Source organism: Clavelina lepadiformis, chromosome 2 (genome assembly GCF_947623445.1).
Source record: "Clavelina lepadiformis chromosome 2, kaClaLepa1.1, whole genome shotgun sequence".
Classification (NCBI taxonomy): Eukaryota; Metazoa; Chordata; class Ascidiacea; order Aplousobranchia; family Clavelinidae; genus Clavelina; species Clavelina lepadiformis.
The window spans coordinates 14,316,632-14,340,533 of NC_135241.1; the positions used below are offsets into that span (position 1 = coordinate 14,316,632).

The 23,902-nt window shown below is 33.7% G+C and overlaps 2 protein-coding genes across 2 annotated transcripts; one reads left to right on the plus strand and one right to left on the minus strand.

Moving 5' to 3' along the window:
• LOC143447546 (thioredoxin reductase 2, mitochondrial-like) lies at positions 1-12,580 on the plus strand. Its single transcript, XM_076947741.1, has 13 exons — positions 1-263; positions 3,559-3,690; positions 4,501-4,648; positions 4,861-4,935; positions 5,039-5,177; positions 5,990-6,060; positions 6,408-6,427; positions 6,764-6,855; positions 7,157-7,328; positions 8,422-8,558; positions 9,505-9,693; positions 12,011-12,180; positions 12,249-12,580. The coding sequence occupies exons 1-13, from the start codon at positions 170-172 to the stop codon at positions 12,370-12,372; spliced, it is 1,563 nt and encodes a 520-aa protein (XP_076803856.1). The 5' UTR covers positions 1-169; the 3' UTR covers positions 12,373-12,580.
• On the minus strand, positions 12,532-22,398 carry LOC143447545 (palmitoyltransferase ZDHHC17-like). Its single transcript, XM_076947740.1, has 13 exons — positions 22,276-22,398; positions 20,548-20,697; positions 18,147-18,266; positions 15,463-15,630; positions 15,198-15,360; positions 14,602-14,733; positions 14,350-14,489; positions 13,674-13,902; positions 13,543-13,605; positions 13,296-13,473; positions 13,070-13,224; positions 12,905-13,005; positions 12,532-12,829 (listed from the first exon to the last, which is right to left on the minus strand). The coding sequence occupies exons 1-13, from the start codon at positions 22,299-22,301 to the stop codon at positions 12,682-12,684; spliced, it is 1,773 nt and encodes a 590-aa protein (XP_076803855.1). The 5' UTR covers positions 22,302-22,398; the 3' UTR covers positions 12,532-12,681.
• Positions 22,399-23,902: the final 1,504 nt, after the last annotated feature.

The following is a 23,902-nucleotide window of genomic DNA, read 5'->3' on the forward strand; positions in this document are numbered from 1 at the left end:
AGATTCTTAATACATGCTTGTTTAGAACGCAAATTTTTGTGAGATTTAGATTAGCATTATCCTTTTTTGCAGTGATTATTGTAAGCATAGTAAATACTACTAGTTGCACAATATTGCATGACCAATGAAATAATAAATTTACAAGAAGTTTGTGAATGAGACTGGTGAAATGATTAATATACAAAGCAGATTTCTAATGAGAAAAGTATTCATTAGGTGGCGGTCCGTGCAATGCTTTTCGGTAAAGCACTTTTCAGATAAAGGTATGTATTACTGTACAAAAGAAGGCCTGAACAATGTAGCAATTGACCAGATCATTTTGATGTGACATGTGCATATCGTCACGTTGAAACTTAACTGCCTGATGTCCATATTTTTAAAAGCATTTTTATTTGCACAAAATTACTACGTAATCACCTGCTTCTCATGTATTGTGACGAACGCAGATTTATATAATACATAGGTCTACATGTATACAATTTAAAATGTAATTGCTTCCTAATAATATAAACCATACGATTGTTTCTGTGTGTATATAGTGTAGCTTTGTGTGTATATAGTACTGCTTTTTAAAGTGATAGTATCCATTGCAAATATTGCTGTAATAATTGTTGAAGGTGCAGTAAAATGTGTATGCCCATCCATAGGTCAGATCATTTTTGGGGGAAAAAGTTGAAAGAATTTCCGTCTTTGTGTCATGCTGACATGGCGTCTTCATCTTATTACATTACAGCCAGAAAATGTGCATACTGCAAGTTCTGTTTCCCTCTGGTTTTAATGGCCACTGTTGACTAGGGTTAGTTCGGATATAAACAAAATTTGATACCCAGATCACGGATATTTGTGTATTAATTAACTGGTTAACCGGATAATAAATGGTAAGCACAAAGCAACCTTTGTATCCGAAATGCTAATAAATCACAATATGTCGATTGTAAAAACGTATGACTGTGATGTAATTTTACTAAAAAAAACACTTATACAAAAAATTCACAAATTCCTTCATGTCTATTTAGTATATTTTTTTAGTTTATTTTTAAATTTAGCAAATTCAGAAGTGAGCAATCGATCTTAAACATTTCAGCTTTCACTGGGAAACCACCCAGTTTTCATCTTGCAGTGTATACCAACTAAGATGTTAATGCTCGGAGGTTAACGTTCAATTTTACAGGGGCTTTTCAATCACTTTGTGTATGTATTGTTTGTGAAAAAATAGAATTAATTCTCTTAACATTTCTTTTAAAGAAAAAATCTTTGAATTAAGCTTTTAATTAAATTCAGCACTCAAATTAAATTCAACAATCACTAGTTCTGTTGTGTTAGGCTGCCCGTATATGAAGACAGTCGAGTTCAAAACTTGCTAAACAGACATAAAAACGTAAAAATGCGTTAAAAGCATTTTTATCCGGTTAACCGACTAAATTTTATCCAGATATCAGATAGCTAAAATGGCCTCGGTTAAACGATATGTGGATAGTTCAACCCTACTGTTGGCCAGGTATAAGGCAAATGAGTTTTCCATACGTTTTTGTTTTTTTTCCTGCGTCTTTGTCCTCAATCTTATAAAGCAACCTCGTGCAATTTCGTGATATTAATTTGAGTAGTTCCATAACTAATAGCCAAGCTACATGGCCTTAAATTTTTTCTTTCATAACAGTGCAGTAAATCATGCATCACCATGCAAATGTGAATATACCTAACGCAAGTCCAAATCCATTGCCTTTTTCAACAATAACCGTTGCGTTTGTGTTCATTCCTGTTATCACAAACTTCTTCAAATGCACATGGCATTGCACATACACTCGCTGCCTTTTTTTCTTTCGCTGCAATTCCATGTATTAATTACCATCATGGTTAAATGCTATTGATTTTATAATAATTTAAGTGTCAGTGCATATAGTAACCTAGTAACCACTGCGTTCAACGAAACCATGTAATGTAATAATAGTTTTCGAAAAGGTTATACGAAGTAAAGCAAAACCTATGTGGGCAATGATTTTAATCAGAATAATATCGGTTCCAAAAATAAGAACCAAATGGTTTTGGATTCGGTTCTCAAGGATTCGATATTCTAATATGCAAATCCCTATGTATAATGTAGAGTTGCAGTATGGAATGCCAAAGCCACAGTAATGACACAACTGTTTAATTGTATTACAATGTTGCAAATTAAATGTTGCTTTCATAAATTGATTAGAAGCTTTTCAACATAATTTGATAAATTTCAATCACGAAACAGTATGGCTAAACCAAATGCCAAAACTGCAATTTAAACAGGCTTCTTTACAATTGCTAAACCATGATTCATATGCCAAGTTTTAAAATCGTTTCGCCGTACTGTAGAATCCACTTAATATTACCACCCACTTTTTTAACCATTTTATTGTGGACTTGAATTTTGCCATATAAAACTCTCCGTTTACTACCTCCAGTTTGTCTATCAATTTTTCACCAATTATGTGACTTGAAAGTGACAATTGTTCCACTTGTATTTGCAATTCATCTACCGGCGTTCATTTAAATCTTACAGCTTCACATTAATGAAAGAAATGGTAAATTTAACATATTTTTCCATTTTATGCCTAACTATATTGATCCTGGTGTGGACAGTACTGAAGCATATTTGGTTATTGTGACCATTCGGATATTTTGACCAAAATGGTCTGGTCCCAAGGTAGTCATAATAAGCAGAATCTACTGTATTTGTAACATTGTAACTAGACCATAGTTTTGTAAACTTGATTTTCTAAATCAAACCCTGATATTTTGTGTCTGACATAACTATCACAAAGCAAACTGACTGTTAGCAAATTGCAATTAACAAATTATTGCAAATGTTATTTCTTTTAATCGGATTGCAATTTTGCCAATCAAATGTCTGTTATTTTAATCATATAACTTATACCATGATGTATAAAATTGCCAAATCAATTGAGATTAATCTTCGTAAATTAAAAAATGGCAAAATAATTTGCAACACCTAGGAATGTATAGACAAACATACACACATTGCAAGACCAGCATCATTCTAAAAAGTAGATTCTGGAGGCTCAGTGCTAAGCTTTATTGTATATGTTTTGCGTAATGTTGGACATTGGATCGATTGACTTGGTAGCAGAGTGGTTCGTGTGCTGGGCCTGAAATAATACAGTCTGTGTTTGATTAACAGTCACGCTACTGTTGTAATGCCCTTGTTTCTGTTCAGTGATCCTGGTAAACAGTTTGAAATGTGTGTACATTGGAACTTGCATGAAGACTAAATCTATAACCTGAACTCGAGTGATGAGGAATCATTGCTGAGTCTAAGCCACGTAGAGTCTTTTACTTATCATTTAGAAGACAAAAGAGAAAATGGTACTTGAGCCTTTTTTCACCTTCTAAAAAGTGACTAAAAGGCGCTACCATGCAAAGACTTTCCACAATTTGAGATTAAAAGTCTATGATACCATAACAATACCATATATCTATAAAGGTCTATAATTCATGTAGGGGGAACATCCTTGGATGTATTTCTACAAAATTTATGGTATGTGCTTATGTACCGGATTTTTTGCACAGCTAGTCCAAACAACACATGGTATGACTTGGTCGTTATTGGTGGAGGATCAGGTGGTCTTGCTTGTGCTAAAGAGGCGGCTGGTCTTGGGAAAAAAGTAGCTGTTCTAGATTATGTTGATCCAAGTCCACAAGGTATTTATCATATTTTGTGCATTTTTAATGTTCTGTCAATAAAAAAATATCTTCAAACATAAGGGGGTGTATTTCTTTTTTGGGTGACTACTGTTGAAAGATGGATCGGCAGCCTTAACTTCTCTTTATGAAATCTGTATTGCAGTTTGCCAAAATATATAAAAAATGTTTTTGCATTAAATTTTTCCATAATGAATATGAACTAAATGATACTGTTACTTCATACGATTACAGCAGGCTATGTTTTTCTAAGAGATATTCTGAAATGTTTGAATAAAGGTTTGTACAACTGCACAACACACAGAGTAATTAGACATTTGTTTTAATAAATCTTTAGCTTAATAAGTATGCCCAGATCACTAAAGGTTTTACTCGTTAGTCTGCCTACTGCAACCTGTGGCTAGTGGAATAGCATACATCAGTGCTTCTCAACCTTTTTTTGCGGCGACCCAAATATTAAACGTAAATTGGTAGTGATGCTGTGGCGACCCAATTTTTTTACCCAAAAATTGGGTATTTACAAGTATTTAGCCTTGACTCAAACGTAGCTAATCTAAAGTCTCACAGCATATAATCATCACCATGCTTCTTCACTTGTATTTCCGCAACTATGCAGTATGACGTCAACAAACATCAATATGCAATGAATAGAGTGAGGTATTCAGTTATCGAACGGCTTTGTGGACTAGTTTAATTGGCGACAGCGACCCAAACCAACCAAACAGCGACCCACTTTTGGGTCGCGACCCAGGGGTTGAGAAGCACTGGCATACATTATCCTATGGCCTACATGTTTAAGATTGTTTTAAGGGACACACTGGGATATAGGAGGTACTTGTGTTAATGTTGGATGCATACCAAAAAAACTTATGCACCATGCAAGTCAAATGCGTCATGCAGTTCATTGCGCTAAAAAATATGGCTGGATTGCTGAGACTGATCTACAGAAGCCTAATTGGTATGGTTTAAGACATTAATATTTTTGGAGTAGTTTAATAGGTTGTGTTTGTGTGTCATTTTATTATACTATGGTATGGCTATCAAATAGTAGATCACGTCCTTCATGGTTATGCATTGTATTGATGTAAAAGAAAGCATTTCAATTTCATAATGCAATTTTAGTTTCGAAATTTAACTTTGAAGTTAAACTTGAATCTTGCATAATGCTAGGAATGCTCTTTCAAACACAATCCAGCAATATGTTCGTTCTTTAAATTGGGGACACAAGGTTCAGCTTATGCAAAGGTTTGTCGAAAATATTGTTATCATTGCGTATACTTGGATTAAACAAGCTTAATCTATTCTATGTATCAACAAATCTGTTAATTTTAGTTTATAAATTTTTCAGAAATGTTTCATACTTCAATGCTAAAGGACAATTTGTTGACAACAATACTATAAAAGCTATTGATAAGACTAAGAAAGAGACTTTAATTTGTGGAGATAAAATCGTCATTGCTGTGGGTGGAAGACCAAGATTTCCATTGGTAAAAAACAATACTTGCCAATTCCGCATTATTTGAGTTTAAGGCAAAATGTAATTAAGTCTGTTATACTTCATTAGCTGCAGTGTGTTGGTACATGACAAAAATTAGCTAGGCTGTCCTTATTTACTAAATAAAATTCTTACAAATGAAAAAACACAAACAGATCACATTCAAGTTTAGGTGACACAATTCAGAAAATAATATTGTCAAGCAAGATCCTGACTTTATTGTGGAAATCAGTCTTGTGACAACGTGGGATGAAAAAAAATCAATGATATATTATTTTACTGCACTTGACTCATTTTCATTGTTTGCATATTTACTTAGTTGTGAGAAAGTTTAGTTTTATTCAATTTTATGACTTGCCGCCATCTTCGTCATAATTACCATTGAGTTTATTTTTGATTTATTTATGGCAATCACTGCTAAACCACTATATATAAGTAAAAATCCTTCCTCCAGTATACTGACTGACAACTACTCCTTGATCTAAGGCCAACTTGTCGTTGGACTTGCCCCTCAATTAAAAGCTGCAGGTGTTAATTAACCACATCACAATTAAACATTGTATTTGCAGTAACACAAGTTAAGATACTCCTAAAGTGTAAGGGTATTGCTGTACAATAATTTAATAGAGTTATTAGGATGAAAGAAAGCAACTTTATAAACATTAAACATTTGTCAATATTTGTGAAAATTTAGTAAAATATTTTAAGCTGAACCGTAAATGTTTTCAATCCAACTTTAACATAACATTTATGATATTTTCAGACTTTGAGGTTTTCTGGTGTTGATTTCTATATTTTTTCCAGATTCCCGGTGCACGTGAATTTTGCATGAGTAGTGATGATGTTTTTTGGAGAAAAGAACCGCTTGGTAAAACGTATGTACAGAAAAGACATTTGTTAAACTTGCTGTAAAAGTCATAAAGGCAGAAGTGTTTTACTTTGATTGCTTAGCTATATCTGCTAAAGCAGCAAAGGTTGTGAAAGCAGTATAAAAAATTAACCTTTAACAGCTGTTTTACTTTTTTACCTTTTATTTAAAAATCGGCTTAAATATAAACATTTTTGTTGTAATACCAACTATAATTTATTGTTACAATGAATACTATTTGGTCTCCTACTTTTGTTCAAGGTAAACTCTTATTGTATACCATTTACCGTTTAGTTTTTCATTATCACGTGTAAGACTACCTTACAAATAATTTGGTATTTGTGTTATGTTTAGATTGGTTGTCGGTGGAAGCTGTATCCTTTTGTGATGGCGTTCACTTTTGTTTCATAAGTTTTGTCATTAGGAAACCAAATAACAAATACAATTTTGAAAAACGAAAGGCGGTGCTTAAATCATGCATAATTATTTAGTGATAAAACAGTTGATTTAAAATTGCTTTGCTACAAGACATTACTACAGTTTTTAACTTATTTCAGCAAATTAATTGTATATGTTAGAACTTTAAACTGTTGCTTATGATAATCCTAAAATCATTTAATGTGACATTAATTTTGGACAATTCAGCAGTAGCATTTTATGAGCATATCTGTGACATTATTGTTGATGCATTTCCTATGTACGTCAAATAGACGTTGGGTTGGAATGTGCAGGTTTTTTACATGGTCTAGGAATTGATACAACCCTAATGATAAGATCCATACCATTACGTGGTTTTGATCAGGTAATACAATTTGTTAAGTTTTGACCGATATTGCCCGAACCTGTTTTGTTACATTATAAAATTGTTTTATAAATTACAAGTCATATAAATATTTGTTTTGGAAGAACTTTTTTACATTAGTTTTGTGTCATTCCAAATTTTGTACTTATCTAGATATCTTATCAGACCATTGAATGTAAAATATTATGTTGTTTTAGTCGTGCTTACATACCGTAGTTTTTGTTTCTTTGGGGTAAAATTATTGGCTTAAACATATTCTGTTTGCTTGACTAAATGAGTGATTCTTGTATTTGAATACCAGCAAATTGCCCACTTAATTGTTGAGCACATGCATGAAGAAGGTATCAAAATTTGGAATTCTCAGGTTCCTGTTCAAGTTAGCAAAATTAATTCTGGGAGCCTTGAAGTGATTTCACAGTTAAATGATGGAACAACTTTTGCAAATGGGTTCGATACTGTATTGCTTGCCATAGGTAACGTACATTTTTTCCATTACGATCTTGTGATGATGATGTTATTTGACTTACTGTGTTTACCCAACGAAAAAGGTCACTGCCAATTTTTTACCCTGGTCTAAAATAACAGTTTTAATGTATACCTGGCATATAAGCCCACTCACGTATGTCACAGCTTTTAAGGACGAATGACGTACAAATGCTGGCTAAGGCATCAGCTTTTTTCATTGAATCATTTTTGAAAGCAATTGCTTATGCGGAATATCTATAACAGTCAACTTATGAACATTTTGCCAAATACCGGTGTAATGGGTTTCGTGGTCATGACAATTGTGTAAGAATAAATGCGCAACCCTTTTCTAGTTTAACAATGCTTATAGTTACATTTTATAACTTCTAAGATGTGTTTATCGTTATTACAAGTGGATAGACAGACAATTTGGTACAATAGATAGCTAAGAACAGAACTTGTTGCGGTAACATAACAACCTCACTTTTGTCATGCATGGTCAAAGTGTGATCGATCATGTGAAGCCTGAAATGGGTTTTTGACTGGTTTATTGACTGGTTTACCAGCCTTGTTTTAAATGTATCAGTAGCTTTTTAATCGTTACACAAAACTCATGTTTTGTCCAGAAGCAAAGGCGAGAGAAAAGAAGAAGTTGTGACAAATGACAATCTTAAGGCAATTGTTGCACAGATAGCCAGGGAAAAGATTTCTCACATTCCCGCGAATACATTGTACATTGTTTAAAATGTGGCGTTTAGCACCACACAGCCATGCCACATGGCACTCTCCCTTTAAAGTTTCGGACTTTGCGGCACATTACTCATACTTAATTAATATTAGCATGCTATATAAATGGTTGTGCTTTACCGCACGAGGGAATGATACAGAATGTCTTATGTTTTTTTTTATATTACCCGAATTTGGAATTGTTCGAGAATCATGGTTTTCATGAACGAGATGTTTTTGGATTCACACCCAATAATGCAACATTTTTTTCACAATTCATCATTTGCAAAGTTTTCTTCAATAGTTAATAACTCAATAAAAAGGAATCATTGTGAAGCAGTTAAATGTAAGCGTATTTTAATGGTTTTATTGCAGGTCGCTTAGCCTCTACCTCAGAACTAAATTTGCAGAATGTTGGTATTAAATTTAATGAGGAGAATGGAAAAATTTTTGTGGATGAGTTTGATATGACCAATGTTGGCAATATTTTTGCCATTGGGGATGTTGCAGTGGTGAGCAACGGTATAAATTTGGATAATTTAGGCAAAGTTAAATTGGTATTTAAAAATGCAAGTTTGCTTTTTAGTGTAGTAATTAATAAACATTTTTTTTACATAACTATGATGACCTATTTTTATAGATCGGCTTTCACAAAACCTAAGTAACGTTTTAAAAGTTACTACTGTATATTTAAACTAATTGGTTAATTGGTACAGTATATATATTAAATTATCAGTATAACTTAAGTAGGGATGTTCATAATGTACTTACTAACATGTTTGGACTCATTTTTTGCAGTAAAGATTAGTACTATTTGAAGACTACCAGAAATGAAAAAAGTTTTGATCATTAAACACCTATCATTCATCATTTTTATTTTTCATCATTAGCGTAGTCGCAATGCTTAGTATGATGTAAACTCGCCGAGAGCCGCTCAAGCGCTTGTCTTCCCTTGTGCATTTATTTTTTTATACTTTTATATTATATTGCCCAAACTTGGAAATATTCCCCAGGAGAACTGCGCAGGAGTGAGCGTTGTAAATGCCATGCCTAAGGGAATTATAACTCAACCCCGTACTTAAGAACAGTTATTAGTTAGTACTGGATTATTATCTTTACATAGGCCTACTTGTGAAGGAGGACAGCAGGCGAGCCGTAGCATGACAGTTTTTTCTGTCCAGTTAATAAAGTAAATTATGAGCATCCCTACTTTTGTTGTACTGATTGTAACAGTTTGATAAACCAATTAGTTCATTATGTTCTACTTAAGGCAAATAGCCAACGAGTATAAGACAATCATCATTGTCTCGGATTTTGTTTTCCTTCTTCATATTTTATTTAAGATTATTATTTCCACAATCCACTTTTATTATTAGGTCTTAATTTTTATGGTTTTGTGTTCATTGTTGTTGCACTTTGTTCAAAATTTTTTCATCTATCTAGTATATTTGTTTCAAGGGTCGTCCGGAACTCACACCTGTTGCTATAAAAGCAGGTAAGCATCTAGCACGTCGTCTCTTCGATAATTCAAATGAATTAACCGATTACAATAACGTTCCAACTACTGTTTTTACACCACTGGAATATGGCTGTATCGGTATGAGTGAGGAGGCTGCGATTGCAGAATATGGAATTGACAATGTTGAGGTAAGATAAGCTTTGTACCGTTTAAATAATATAACTTCATACATGCAATGGAAGCTCGCTATCTCAAAGTAGGAGGGGCCCATCAATTTATCTCGACATAGCCAAAGTTTCATTTATCCAAGCTTTCTGATTGTTAAATTGTCAGAAAATATATATGCGAATGAAGCTGGGCGTTTTTTAACACCATTGCTTCAATTGAATCTCAAAACCTGTTTTGATCTGTATGCTCAATATGTCACGATGACTAATTTGGAGGTAACAAAAACTGTTTGGGCCTTACAGCATATTAAAATAGGTTTAGAACTTATCTATAATTTATTTAGTTATCGAAAATTTTACATTAAAGAGCTTTCAATGTATTGTTTTCTTTTTAAGGCAAATAAGACGTCATAATATTTTTTAAACTGTAGTTGCACTTATATCGACCTGATCTGTGTCCATTTCCATGTTGCAAAAAATAGGTTTTTCAAACATTGCTTCGAAAAGGAAGTGCAGATTTACAGACACTGTCTTCGGACAAAGACTATAACTTACGGACTTGGTTCTGAGCGGTACACCATCCAAATATCAGGCTTTGCTTGAGGAATATAGCCTACATTCCTATAACAAAAAATGAACCACGTGACTATTTTCTAATAGTATAGGGCAGTGTTTCTCAACCCCGAGTCCGCGTAAGGTTTTTGTGAGTCCGCAAGCCCATTAATTTACTGTATATAATTAGGCATAGGTCATAATTTTCGCGACGGCTCTTTGCCTAAAAAAGTAGGTGTCGCAAGAGATACCTTGGCGTGTTGGATAATTTTAGTTATTACAACATCCATTTGTTGGTAATTTAAAATAGTCTGATTAAGAGCCTTGCTTATTTCTTATGTTACACTGGTGGCAATCCAATTCCTTAATTCTTTTGTTCTCTTCTCCTTCTTCCAACTCCTGGCGAGCGAATCACATCCTTTTTTCTCTTTTTTAAAAGGAGTTTCCAAGTGTCAGAGCTTTTTTTGTTTCTTTCCTTCTCTTGCAATGCAATTTCGCCTGCGCACGGCCACTTTTTGAAAGAACAGAAACATGAATTTGTTGATCGTTTTAGCGATGACAAATGGATTGCCAAATTGCTTTTCTTTGCTAATTTTTTCAGCCTTGTGAAGCAATGGAATGGCTCTATGCATGGAAAAGACAAAAATATTTTAGATGTAAGATGCGTTGATGCATTTAAAGCTAAAATAAAATTGTGGATACATCGAATGGAAAGTGGGAAGATGACTGACTGCTTTTCCAGCGTTGAACTTATTTTTTTGAGGAGAAAAATATTGAATTGCGCGGTATTTGTCGAATGTTTCTTGAGCACCTCAATACATTTGTTTCTGAGCTGGATTGACATATTCCTTACCAAAATTATAACAAGATATTTAACTGGGTACGAAGTCCTTTTGAGGTGTCAGCGTTAGAGGTGCATTCAGAAATAGACTGCATTTCTGAACAGTTAATTGAACTGCAAAGTCGACAGATGTGGAGAGACAAGTTGAAAATTGTTTCTCTGACTTAATTTTGGGCGAATGTTCTATCGAAGGAACCTAACCTTTCTGACCTCTACAAACAAGCAGCAATAGCTCTTTTGCCTTTACCGACTACAAGTACATACTTGTGTGAAGCAGGATTTTAAACCTTAGCTATGCTTAAAACCAAGTGCCAGAACCAACTTCAACCGGAAGATGATATCAGGTGTGCATTAACGACCATAATTCCTGATTTCGACAAACTTTTGAAGCAAGTTCAGAGACGACAAGGTTCTCATTGAGATAGGTTGAGCAAAGGTCGTAATTTTCAAGGTTCTCACTGAGATTTATAGTGCATATATGTCCAATAAACAAACCGCTTCTGCTTTTTTATCTCACTTTTTTAGTGTAGAACTAACTTATTTTTTATTCTTATTACCTGAGTCCGCGAATACTTGTGCTAATAGGAAAATAGTCCGTGGGCTAAAAAGGTTGAGAAACACTGGTATAGGGCAATGTTAAAAAGTTGCTGAAGAGGTTAAGGCAGTGATTCCCAAACTGTGTGCCGCGAATCTTTTTGGGATTTTGGGAAAGAACTGTATGACGTTCTTTAGTATTAAAAGTGGGCATACATATGCTGTTACAGATGGGTTTACTCAAAAGAGAACGTAAAACCGTAAATAATAAAGGATACACCTCAAGACACAAAAACTTAACTGATCATAATAAGCTGCGTATCGCGACACGGTGACAATTGCTCCTCCCTCCTAAAATTATAACACGTAATGCTGTATCTTACTTCTCTATTTCAACATTTGTTTTTTCAGGTATTTCACGCATTTTATAAACCTCTGGAATATGTTCTTACCGAACAAAGTCATAAGCAGTGTTACATCAAAGCTATTGTGTTGTGCCAATCTCCTCAACCAATACTCGGTCTACATTTTGTGGGACCAAATTCTGGTGAAGTAGTGCAAGGATTTGGAGTAGCAATAAAGTATGAATCTAAAATTTTCTAGGGTCGGTTGCTTAATTTCAGATAATTACACTTTGGTAAATTTATAGGTGTGGCTTGACATATGCTCAATTGTCGGGTACAACGGGGATACATCCAACATGTGCAGAGGAAATAGTGAAACTACACATCACTAAACGATCAGGGCTGGATCCTACTGTAACAGGATGCTGAGGATAGTTCTCGTCGCATTGCTGTTTCACGAATGTAAAATTTATTTTACTGCAATTCTGGAATGAACAAAGCGACAAAAACATTCACTCGTGGTTACCAAAAATGAAGTTAACTTTGCAACTCTACTTGAACAAGGTTGATGGAAGAAAAACCACCTGCTACAGCCCACATTTTTATTTTCATGCAATAAAATGTGTTTACACGCAAATCTCGTATATAATATAGTACACAACTAAGACATCAATCCTAGGGGAGGAAGTGCGTCTGTAAATTTCTAGCAGCCCTTCATCCGAAACATATCTACAGTGGCTACACATTTTCATGTATTTTATGAACAGTAATGTTTTGAAATTCCGGTTCAAATTTCGTTTTCGTTTTCCAGTCAATACTCAATGGCTTCAGGAAACCAAAACAAGAGCATTGAAAAAAATCCGCCAAGTTGTTAAGAACACCCCGACTGAAAAATGAATAATAGTTTAAAATGTATTGCAAAGCAATTTCATCTCTCCCGAAATGATGTAATATGCCGTACTTGAAAGGACTTTGTTCCAGATTTCCATTTTGGGATGAGTGAAAATGATGGTACCTTCCTGCATTCATGCGCTCATTTGTAGTAACGCCGAGCCAGGCAATCTATAGTAACAGCACAATAAATCTCAGTTCGAGAGATATCAACATGTTACACTGAAATACTTACCTGGTACATCTGACACGACAATAACACGCAAACCCATATGAAGTGAAATAGACAGTTAATGAAAATCCAGACTACCCAAGGTGAGTATTTAACAATCAACCACCATTTCTCTAATGCTGTTGTACCAGATGGATATGAGTCAATGTGTGCCCAAACTAAAAATACAACAGAACATTGTTATCAAAACACACTTTAAAAACTGAATGGATGTCAAAATTTGGCTTACATTTAAAGGCACCATACAAGTTCCATGCCAACAAGCCTGACAAAAAAAATAGGTAGCCGATGAAATAGGCATGATTTTCTGAACCAACAGCGTTGAAAACCCAAGGACAATAGTGGTCAAACTTTGCTATACACTTGTTTGTTACTGAACAGTGTTTGGATCGTATCGGCTTCACAATCTGTTAATGGTGTAGAAACAAGTAATACTTGGTGAAAACATACGCACCATGAACAAAGATGGCACTTACCAAACAAGTGCTGCAAACAGTTTCCATCTTTAAACCTTCAGTCTCAGCTAAGTGGACAATCGCCTGCAATACATTTTTAGTCATATTCCACAGTTAGGCCTCTTTGGAGTTAATATGTTTAACTCGCATACCCGTTTTTTCTGATCCTCTGGCGCAGCAATAATTCCCGGATCTGATCTGAATGCTTTCCAAAAACAGTACCACATGCCAGGTGTAACCACAAAAAATAGGAGTTTTGCAATTGGAGAATAAATGTACGACCAATAATAAAGAAATGATGTAACAAAAACCCAAAATTTTGTAGCAAAGGAAATACCAAGTGGTAAAATCATCGAAACTTCATTTGAGGTAATAAAAAACCTATTTTATAACAAAAAAACGGTGTTAAGTTGGGCTAAAATCGTGTAGTACCAGCATAAGGCACCAAAAGCTAACTAAAGCAAGTTACCGTAAAACCTCTATTTCACCGCCATAGCGCTCTATTTTTCAACTCTTGTTTAAAAGTGGCGTTCTATTAGAGGTGACGTTCAATTAGAGGTTGGCGCTCTATTTTTCGACTAGCTGGTCAGAATTTTGAAATAAAGTTTATTAATGAAAAGAAAAAACACCAAACACATTTACCGGTATATACAGGTAATTAGAAAATATACTAATATAATTAAATAATAATATAATTATCAGTAGAGACCTGCTAATACAATTCCGCCGCTAACAGTGGTGTTCTATTAGAGGTGGCGTTCAAATAAAGGTGGCGCTCAAATAGAGGTTTTACGGTATGTAAGGTGTTAAGCTTTTTGCAGTACTTACACAGAAACAGCATATACTATGGCATAACAAACAACAAACAATCCAGCCTTCAGCAGCCAAGACGGAGTTGATAGTTCAAAAATAAAACCAATAGAAAACATGACAAAAAATGTTACTGCCACTGTCAATCGCTGGCGGAACTAAAAAGCACAATTAGATTTAAGTCAAGAATAAAAAAACTCTCTATATAATTAACGTTTTGGGTCTGTATGTTTTATGTTAAAGAAGAATTTATTTAGACAAACAACTCACAGTTTTGCTGGCCATAGTTTGTTTTACAAGGCCCTTTGCTGCATCAAGTCCTTTTTCTTTTCTAATCATTTGAATTCTAGATGAAATCCAAACATTTTTTTTCTGCTTTGCGATATCTAGAGGTGTCTCTTCCTGCATATAGTAAAATAGTTAGCCCAAAATGCAAATGACCATGATACTAATTACATAACTAATACAGAGAAAGTAAGCATGATATACCTGACCAATACCGCAACATTTAATGCATGAAAATTATAAACATTACCATTTTGTACTAAATCGTTGGCAGATAACGTAGCTTTTTGGCTACTTTGGGACAAAAACCTTAGATTCTTCAAGATACTATGTTTAACAACAGATGAGGAGGTAGCATATTCTTATGATTCAAATAAAATCTTTTTGCTCAGGCTCCATAGCATTAAACACACAGGTAATGAAGTTTTACAGTCTAATGCAGTAGTACAACTTTTCTGCGAGGATCCCATTAAAAATGTCAAGCCCACAATCCTGCATCTATTTTAACAAACTATGTAACATTGAAAAGAGTGTATTCTCATTTGCATACAGTATATGCAGCAGTAATATATTTATATAACCAAATCGTTCTTGGCATCCAAGTCTGCTCCAGCCTGGATTAAAAGCATCACAACATTTGTATTCTGAGACAAGCAGGCTAAGTGCAAAGGTGTGTTGTGTTGAACTAGATCTTTCATATTCACACTGGCATATAATGAAAGAAGAGTCCTGGTCGGGTCAACTCTATATAGTAAAAGACAATCAAATATAAGCTCTTATTTCTTGTTTTAATGCAGTACTACCAAATACCTGCGTGAATGCAACAAAAACGTTTTATCTTATTACCCGTATGTGCGCCATGTAGCCCACATTAGGGGAGTCTTGCCGTGAGCATCATATAAATCTACATCAGTCCCTTTTGCTATAAGATATGCAACGACTGCTGTTTGTCCACATTGAACGGCAACATGTATGGCAGCACATCCTTCAGCATCTCTGACACCTGGATCAGCTCTATAAAATTCGACGAGAAATTTATAATTATCTAAATCAAACCTAGATAGAGATACACATTGTAAAATATTGAATCCTAAAAAACCAAAGGAACTCAAATCCAATTTTGTTTTGTCATGATGCTAGGAAACAAATTTCTCTCCTAAGCACTGTTTACGATTGGCACTATCAGTCGTTATCGTTTTTTTTTTCGTATGGTACACAAAATTATGCAGATTTTGATACTAAGGCAAAACATATGCACCATTAGTTCTTAACGGACATTTTTTGTAGGTATATGCCGAATCGTATATTGCACACAAATAGTAACAATTTTCATTATTCTCACAAATCTGAATATTGCAGGCAGACTTGGATCAAATGCTATATTTTCCAAAAAGCAGATGCAACAGCAAAATGTTGAAGTTTTGGTTGAATGATTAACTGTAAGGGCAGTTAAATGGTTGCGTTTAAATTTGGTTGATTTGTACAAACACAAAACAGATTTAGTTTCTGGTTTACCAACAAAACAACATATTTGACAATAATTATATTGCTTGACAGGAAAGTTGTTAAAGAGACTGAATCTATTGCAGCAGAATTTGCCTAAATTGCCACCTCAAGGGAACAGAAAAAGCGGCGACTTACGCGAACTGGCAACTTAGGCAAACAACATGAAAGTGAATTTTTATTGCATTTTTTGAGATACTACATTTAGATTAAAATCTCCGTAAATTGTTTTTGGTTAAAACTTAATGCTAGTTAAAATATTAAGATTTTAATTTTGTACATAGAATAGCCTCCCAGCCTAAATCTACGTAACAGGTACTACCTCGTATCTAACAGCCCTAGCCTGCTACAATTATAACCTGCTTGATGGTTTTCTGAAGACAAAAGACGACTCTTCATTCGATAGCAAAAGCACCTGACCTGACCGCTTCTCCTGACTGTAGCATGGCTAACTGAAGGAAAACTAAAACTGATAAAAACAGTCTAAAATGATAAGGTTTCCGGACCTTCATAATTGTAAATTGTGACATACAATAAGGTTATGTTACATTAACAAGGATCGCAGACAACTGGACGATACAGCTGTAGTGTAGTCATAGCAGATTAAGTTTGCCATGTAATCACGCTGACAAAGTGTTTAAAGGTCTGACTATTTATTCGAATTATTTTAGTCATAGTGGCAATGATGACTTACCCAAACTTGATATTACAAAAAACAATAGGCTTTCCGCCGGGACCAAGCGATAGGTGGCAACTTAGCTAAACTGGTGACTTATGCAAAGACGATTTCTACTATATTTGTATTCTCAAAAATCTGAATTTTTTTCCATTTGGCACATTCTTACCCTTTGGTGCCATCAAAGCATTTGCAGACCCCTTTGTTTTATAAGTGCAAGTAAAATTACTTTTCATATCTCAACATTAACAAAAGAAAAACAATAACTAATACATCATAATGGTTATCTTTGGTGCAAAAAAGTATTGTAACATGATGTGAAGTAAAATTTGAATGAAAAAACCTTTAAAGTCATATTGGCCCCAAAAACTTTATGCTGTGCAAATATTTGCTTAACTGAGTAAAAAGTTATGAAGATCAGCATCAGACTTTCAGTTCATTTAGTTTAATTTAATTAAATGATTGCAGAAAATGTTATCTTATTCTTTTTTTATCTTATCATGCTTGATGTAAAAAATTAAATGAGATAGTTACGGAAATTTAATAAATGATATTGTTTTTTGAGTTGATACCAGATACTCAGCATACAGTGCAATTATAACCTATATCTACGGCTACAATCACTCAAATATTTAAAAACTTCCAGGAAATAGGTACAGTAGTTTTCTCATACTTAACGGTCAATGTGACGTATTCCAAATGCAACTTGGTGAAAATTAAATTACACTTTGCAAATATCAGTTGGCTAGAGCACACCCGAGTTGCACAGCTTAGAAGAAAGTCTGATTATGAGGATCCCCAGCCTATTTTAAGAACCACTGATAAAAACATTACACAGCAGTTATGAATTTTGCAATATCATAACTTGGCTTGGAAGTATAGCATCTTATGGCATAATGAAACTTCCGACTAATAGCCTGATTTTCTTGGTTTTAAAATCATTCGAGTATAGTTAAATACTCTACAAAGTACATCCATGGACCTGAGTAAAGATCACCAGTAGGTATCATATATTGATGGAATAAAAAATGCTCTTCTGGTAAAAAATAAAACTTAGTTTGCTCAAATGTTTTGGTAACCTCAGCGTGCTAGCTTTATCAGGGTAAAGTAAAATGCAAAAATTATACAAATAAAAACAGTATATATACATCATAATCGTTCTCTAGCAATTTTATAGTATCCTAGCAACTGTATATCAATGTAATAATTATAATATATATTGAATTTGGCCTTAGGAACCTAACCTGCAGGATTTATCGAAACACTGGTAAAGAACAATTTCATTTTTACACAAGTTCAACTTTTTTATTTATTTGACATATAAATAAGTTTGTCTTTCTTTTCATCTCACCCAAATTGCAAAAGTAGCACAACCATTTGAATATGTCCTTCTCGAATTGCCCAATGCAATGGAGTTGCAAGTAAATCTCCTCCAAGAACATCAACTACTGCACCCAAGGATATGTAATATCTTTAAAATTAACAAAACATTTTTAATAATAAAAACCCATACAGACATACCAGTATAACATCAAGTTCATGAAACTTTTTCATCTTTGGTTAAATACGATCTTGATCTTATTTCATCCAGTGATGATCTTATTCCAATATTTTTCTTTTTTTCCCACGTTTACCTATTTCTTTTGATGAAATTAATATGAAAACCCATCAGTACATGAACTGAGTTCTAGCTGTAAGTGTTTACAGTGTGGTGTTACGAAAATAATCTAGCTGCTTTTATCGCATAGCCAACTTATGCAGGAATCTATGAACATTTTATTGCTAAAGTTTAAAGGTTTTATTACCATCACATTCACAATGACTAAATAAGTCGTCACCGAATTGTTTGCCGTGTATTTTGTCGCACATACTTATGTAAATTGAGTTCAAATTCAATTAAATGGTGTAATAATACAACTTATATAATCCGAAAAAGTTAAGTTACTTTCGAAAGTTAAAACACATGTTACTTCTACCGCAAATTGGTTGCATCAACAGAGTTAGGAACTTTTGTTTATTGATTAAAAATGTCCAGAATTTACACATCTAAGTTTGCATATGCGTTGCAAATATTGATTATATCGACATACTGTCCCGTTTCACAATGCAAAGAAAGTACTAATAATTTTAGATGTTTGCAGAAACACTTTTTTCTACAAAAGAACACTGCCAATAATGACATATGTCCCTCCTTTTACTGCAAACATCTCATGTAACAAGGTCTAAAAAAGTTTGATCATCTAGCATTGGTCTGCCTTGCAAAAAATGTGTATTACAGCACGAGTGCGACGGTGATACCATGTCCCATTCATGACTTTATAAATGATATGTTGATGTTCACCTTAAAAAACAATGCCATGTGTTGAATGAGTAATTATGCAAGCCGAAACTGTCTCAATACATTTGCTCATTGCTCAGAAGGCATCCATGTGAAATTTATTATTCTTAGTGCATTGTGATAACTTTGAATTCAATTTGCTCAACTGCACTTTGTGTGATAATTGTATGTGAAAAGTATCTCACCATAAGTAGATCTGAATGCAATCCAATAAATTATACATTTAAGTGCTTAGTTTTTTTAAAAATACAATACGTATAAGTTTAATTCAATTATTAAAAAGTAAGAAGGGTAGATGGCTTTAAAGATATGATTTTTTTGAGGAAACTTCTGTGGTTAAGTCAAATATTAGGCCGAAAATTTGGAAAAAAACTTCAGCTTTAACGCATTACAAAATTTTCATGTAAGTCTATTTTTTACTTACAGTTTTATTATAAAGATTTTGATTCACATTATTCTTTGTACATATTAAACATGAATAAGAAGTAAAGACAACAAGATTGTAGCGTAACATCGCAGAAGCGTACTAAAACAATTCTACATTAAAACAATTAACAAAGTTATGCAACATGTCATGAAAAATTTTGATCTTTAATTTTCGTAATTTATAAATCAACTTCAAAAGTAAAGGTAGCATATAGTAGGTGGTCCAACATTGCTTAAGTGTTTGGAAACTTTGCAATGGTTTTAGTTAGAAAAACCAAACAATTATCAATTTAATATTTTTGTTGCCTTATTTGATATTTTCATTTGTTTTAAATATCTTTTTTCACAATTACGGACAAGCTAAGTTTAATTTCTTTGGTTTACATAAACGCAAATAAAAATCTTATTTAAACTATTTTCTACAATAAGTTGATGAACATTAAGTATTTATAGTGGCTTAAAGGGTGATTTGATTATGGTTATTTTTTGATAACACGGCAATGTTTGTGAAATTGTTTCTCAGCGAGAGTACCAACGAATGTATATAAGTCCTTTTTTGTCTTGATAGCCCAGTGAGGTGCCTTCATAAAGGCACAAACATGACTAAGGGTTAAAATGGATAATTCATTTTCGTTCAAACAAAATTCATTCCAGAAACTTTTCTCATCCCGAGTATTTTTCTAAATAGGCACCTAATGTTGAATGAGCTTGAACCTAATCTTACAGACAACAATTAAAAGACACAAAGGACACAAAATACAATTCGCTGATGTGTCTTGAATAACTGGGCTTGGTACATCTCAAATTTAATATTCAAGAAGATTGATGGAAGTACATAAGAGCATCACTTGAATTTTCAAAAGTTTGAAACATATTGCTTATCAACACATTATTTAAGTTATTTAGCATGTAGACACACAAAGCCATTATTGAAATTGCAAAGCCTTTTGCATTATATATTGAATTATATAGTGTGATGATATACCACCTTGCAATGTCTAAACGATTATTAATCGCAGCCCAGTGTAGTAGTGTAATGTTGTCAGCATCTGGAGTACGAACGTCATATCCAGCTTCAAGGAGTTCTTTACATCTTGATATTATTCCGTATTGTGTGCATTTCACAATATCCCATGTACTGAATAAATATCAAAGCATAAATTACACAAAAACATGGTCAATACATCACATCTTAATTACTGTTAAGCTGTTTTTTGTATATGGTCAAAAGTCCCCAATCAGGTGCACACAGATTTGTCCCCAAAAATGTACACTTGTCATTATAAACAAAGAAAAATTATCACTTTCATGTTCTTTTGTCGACCTATCGTTCATCTAACCACATGCTTAAGATAAGCTCACTGCATTCGGTCTCATTTTCTTGTCTGAATGTATTTTGTCAGGCTATTGATTTCAGGCCAATAACATGTTTCGCATTGACTGTCTGAAATTCATTGTGGCAAGTTTCACGCTGGTAAGTGACTAAAGTTTTTAACTTTTTTCTTTGGTGTCTTTTAAGATGTAAACCTTTGTTTTGCATGTTAAATATGCTTCATAAAGCAGTTTTATCCCACCCACATCCAGTGCAAAAACCTAATAAAGTGGACTAACTTAACTAGGAAATAAAACGGCAAGGACTAGGATACAGTATAGAATCCGTCCCTAACAGTATGCCAAAAAATATTGTTATTCTACAATATTATTAGTGATCCCTTGAGAGTAGAACCGAAAGGGAGCAAGTGGTGTGCTCTAAAGTTCGCTGCAGTGAAATATGTGTGTTATATATGTATGGTAACCATTTCAAGTAATACAGCACAGGAATATTGAATATGAAATCAAAGAATATGAAATTTCACTTTTTCTAGCACAAAAATCCAACCATATCATACAGAAGCCCTTGTATACAAAGTATAAGTTTCTGGTCCGGTTAGTTTCCTATCCTTTTTTAATGCATTTAACAGTTTCGTTATCGTATATAACGAATAAATTACTCAGTTCCTCAATACATGGAACAATGTAAAATACCTTTTGTACAACAAATTCATAATTTTGCAAGCACAAACCACTCAGTATTTCCCTTCTAAGCTTTGTAAACTATAGATAGTAACGGCCTACATTACTATAGCTCAGGGGTGGGCAACATACGGCCCGCGGGCCGACGGGATTTTGAGCGGCCCAGCGTAGCGACCACTGTTTTTGGTCGCTACGCTTAAAACTTAAAGTTTACATTAAATACGATTTGTTCCTTGCATAGGTGGATAAATACACGATTAATGTACCGATTCAGGAATCCGGCCCGCCAAGTACTTTATCTTCTCATATCAGGCCCGCCGACCGAAAAAGTTGCCCGCCCCTGCTATAGCTGCTTAAAAACAAAACTACAGTCTATCATTTACAATTCGTGAATTGTTGAATCGTGAAAAATTTATTAGGCTAACTAAAAACATGTTTCGTTTACAATCAATTTGTAAATAAGTGTTGTCATTTAATTATTTTTATAAAAATTATTATTATGATAACCGATTTCCTTTACGGTATGATGTAACTGTGCAGTACTCATTTTCACAACGGAATACATAGATGATTCAATGTCGTAACTATAGAAATGTGATCATAAAACAATTAAAAAATTTGACAGCCTTGCTAAATGTTTTGGTTCGGAACATCACTGCTAAATATTAATATATTATAATTAGATAGGTATACTAATGCCCACCTGTAATCTTCTTGACGCACACTCATTGTATTAAATGCAAGTATATTTTCAAATGTACCCTAGTCAAATCAATTTAGTACTAACCACTAATACTTGAACATTGTTTCCTGACTGCAAATAAAGTATAAACCACATGAAAATGCTACATTTTACCTCTAGAACTTGGTCAGTATGTTGTAATGAACAAACATCTTCTCAGTAATTTTAAGAAACAAAGGAGTTACGGTAGAATCTGTTTAATATGGCCACGTACAATACGACTACCAGCTATATTTGGCCATTTTAAAACGGTCCCGAATTTTGCCATATAAAATTCTTCGTTTAGTATGACCAATCTTCGAATATTATGAGAATTAATAAGATGAATTCAATGTTTTTTGTCATTTTGCGACGCAACAGTATCGATCCTGGTGTGGTTAAACGGTACTGTAGCAGTTTCGGTTAATCTGACCATTTAGATATTCTGATCAAAATGGTCTGGTCCCAAGGTGGTCATAATAAGCAGAGTCTACTGTATCACCAAAACTTGTCACAAATTTTCAACTGATAATGACATGAGTGGCGGCAATTAAGACATTACAAGGTGAAATCTATGAATAATGACTGGCACAGGCATACATTTTTGGAGAAAAATGAAAAAGCTTGGGAGGTGCTAATTTAAATATCTATGATTTCCCCATAATGAGAGTGTGAGAGCGGCCCAAGACTAATGTTATTTTGTACATATGTAATGCATAATCATATTGATAGTATATGGATGCATAAGCACAGTGATATTATGAAGTGATCTGTTATGCTTTTTTCAACTTGTCCAAAAACGACATCAACAATGCCTACTTTTGTTTAACTACATCTATTTAAAATTGAAGAATAACACCTGCCATTATGATCACTATTATGCGTTTTTGGTACTTTCGTATATTTCCAATCTTTGGGATAAATTGAGACGGATTTTAAGTATTGGTAAGTATTAAGTAAGGATTACGAAGGTATTGAAACCTGCTGTAAAATCATGTAATTTATTTCCTTTCACAATAGACCGAGTACCATCTAATAAAAGACAAAGGGGCGATTTGAGAAATTCCATGCCAAAATTGCAGCTATACATACATTGCTGAAACCAAACGCTCTGTCATGACTAGGATGAAAGAACACAAAGGCGATATGTTCAATTTTCGACATGAAAAAACTTCTTTGAGTAGACACACTTTCGAACACGAACACACCATTACCTGCAAAGACGCATGTATTTTGGATTTTGTACAAGATTACTGGAAACGTAAATTCATTTAATTCTTTTTCATAAACAAACATGATGATGTTATTAATGATAAAAAGATACCATGTTTTCCCAAATTTATTCTGAGTTTTTTGGGTGATCAAAGATAACTTCATATTTTATTTGTTGTTTCTTAAAACTAGGCGTTTTTTATTTTTATTACTGTATTATCACCATGTTAAATTATTAGCTAATTATGTATCAGTATAATGTCACATTGATGTGTCGTAATTGTTCCCAAGTAATACAGCAAATTGTAACCTAGCAATCGTTATTCTATACGTTCACAAAAATTTTATGTTTTATTCCCAATCCCATTATGAAGTGAACCAGAAAGGGTTAATGAGA

Bases quoted from the DNA above. Each gene is read 5' to 3' on its own strand.
- LOC143447546 (XM_076947741.1), top strand. From the start codon at position 170: ATGATTAATATACAAAGCAGATTTCTAATGAGAAAAGTATTCATTAGG. The intron at 5,178-5,989 runs GTAAAAAACAAT...TATTTTTTCCAG, and splicing joins GAAGACCAAGATTTCCATTG to ATTCCCGGTGCACGTGAATT. The intron at 6,061-6,407 runs GTATGTACAGAA...TGTTATGTTTAG, and splicing joins AAAGAACCGCTTGGTAAAAC to ATTGGTTGTCGGTGGAAGCT.
- LOC143447545 (XM_076947740.1), bottom strand. From the start codon at position 22,301: ATGAGTGTGCGTCAAGAAGATTACAG. The intron at 13,903-14,349 runs GTAAGTACTGCA...GTTATAAAATAG, and splicing joins ATAGTATATGCTGTTTCTGT to GTTTTTTATTACCTCAAATG. The intron at 13,225-13,295 runs GTAAGCCAAATT...TTGTATTTTTAG, and splicing joins CTTGTATGGTGCCTTTAAAT to TTTGGGCACACATTGACTCA.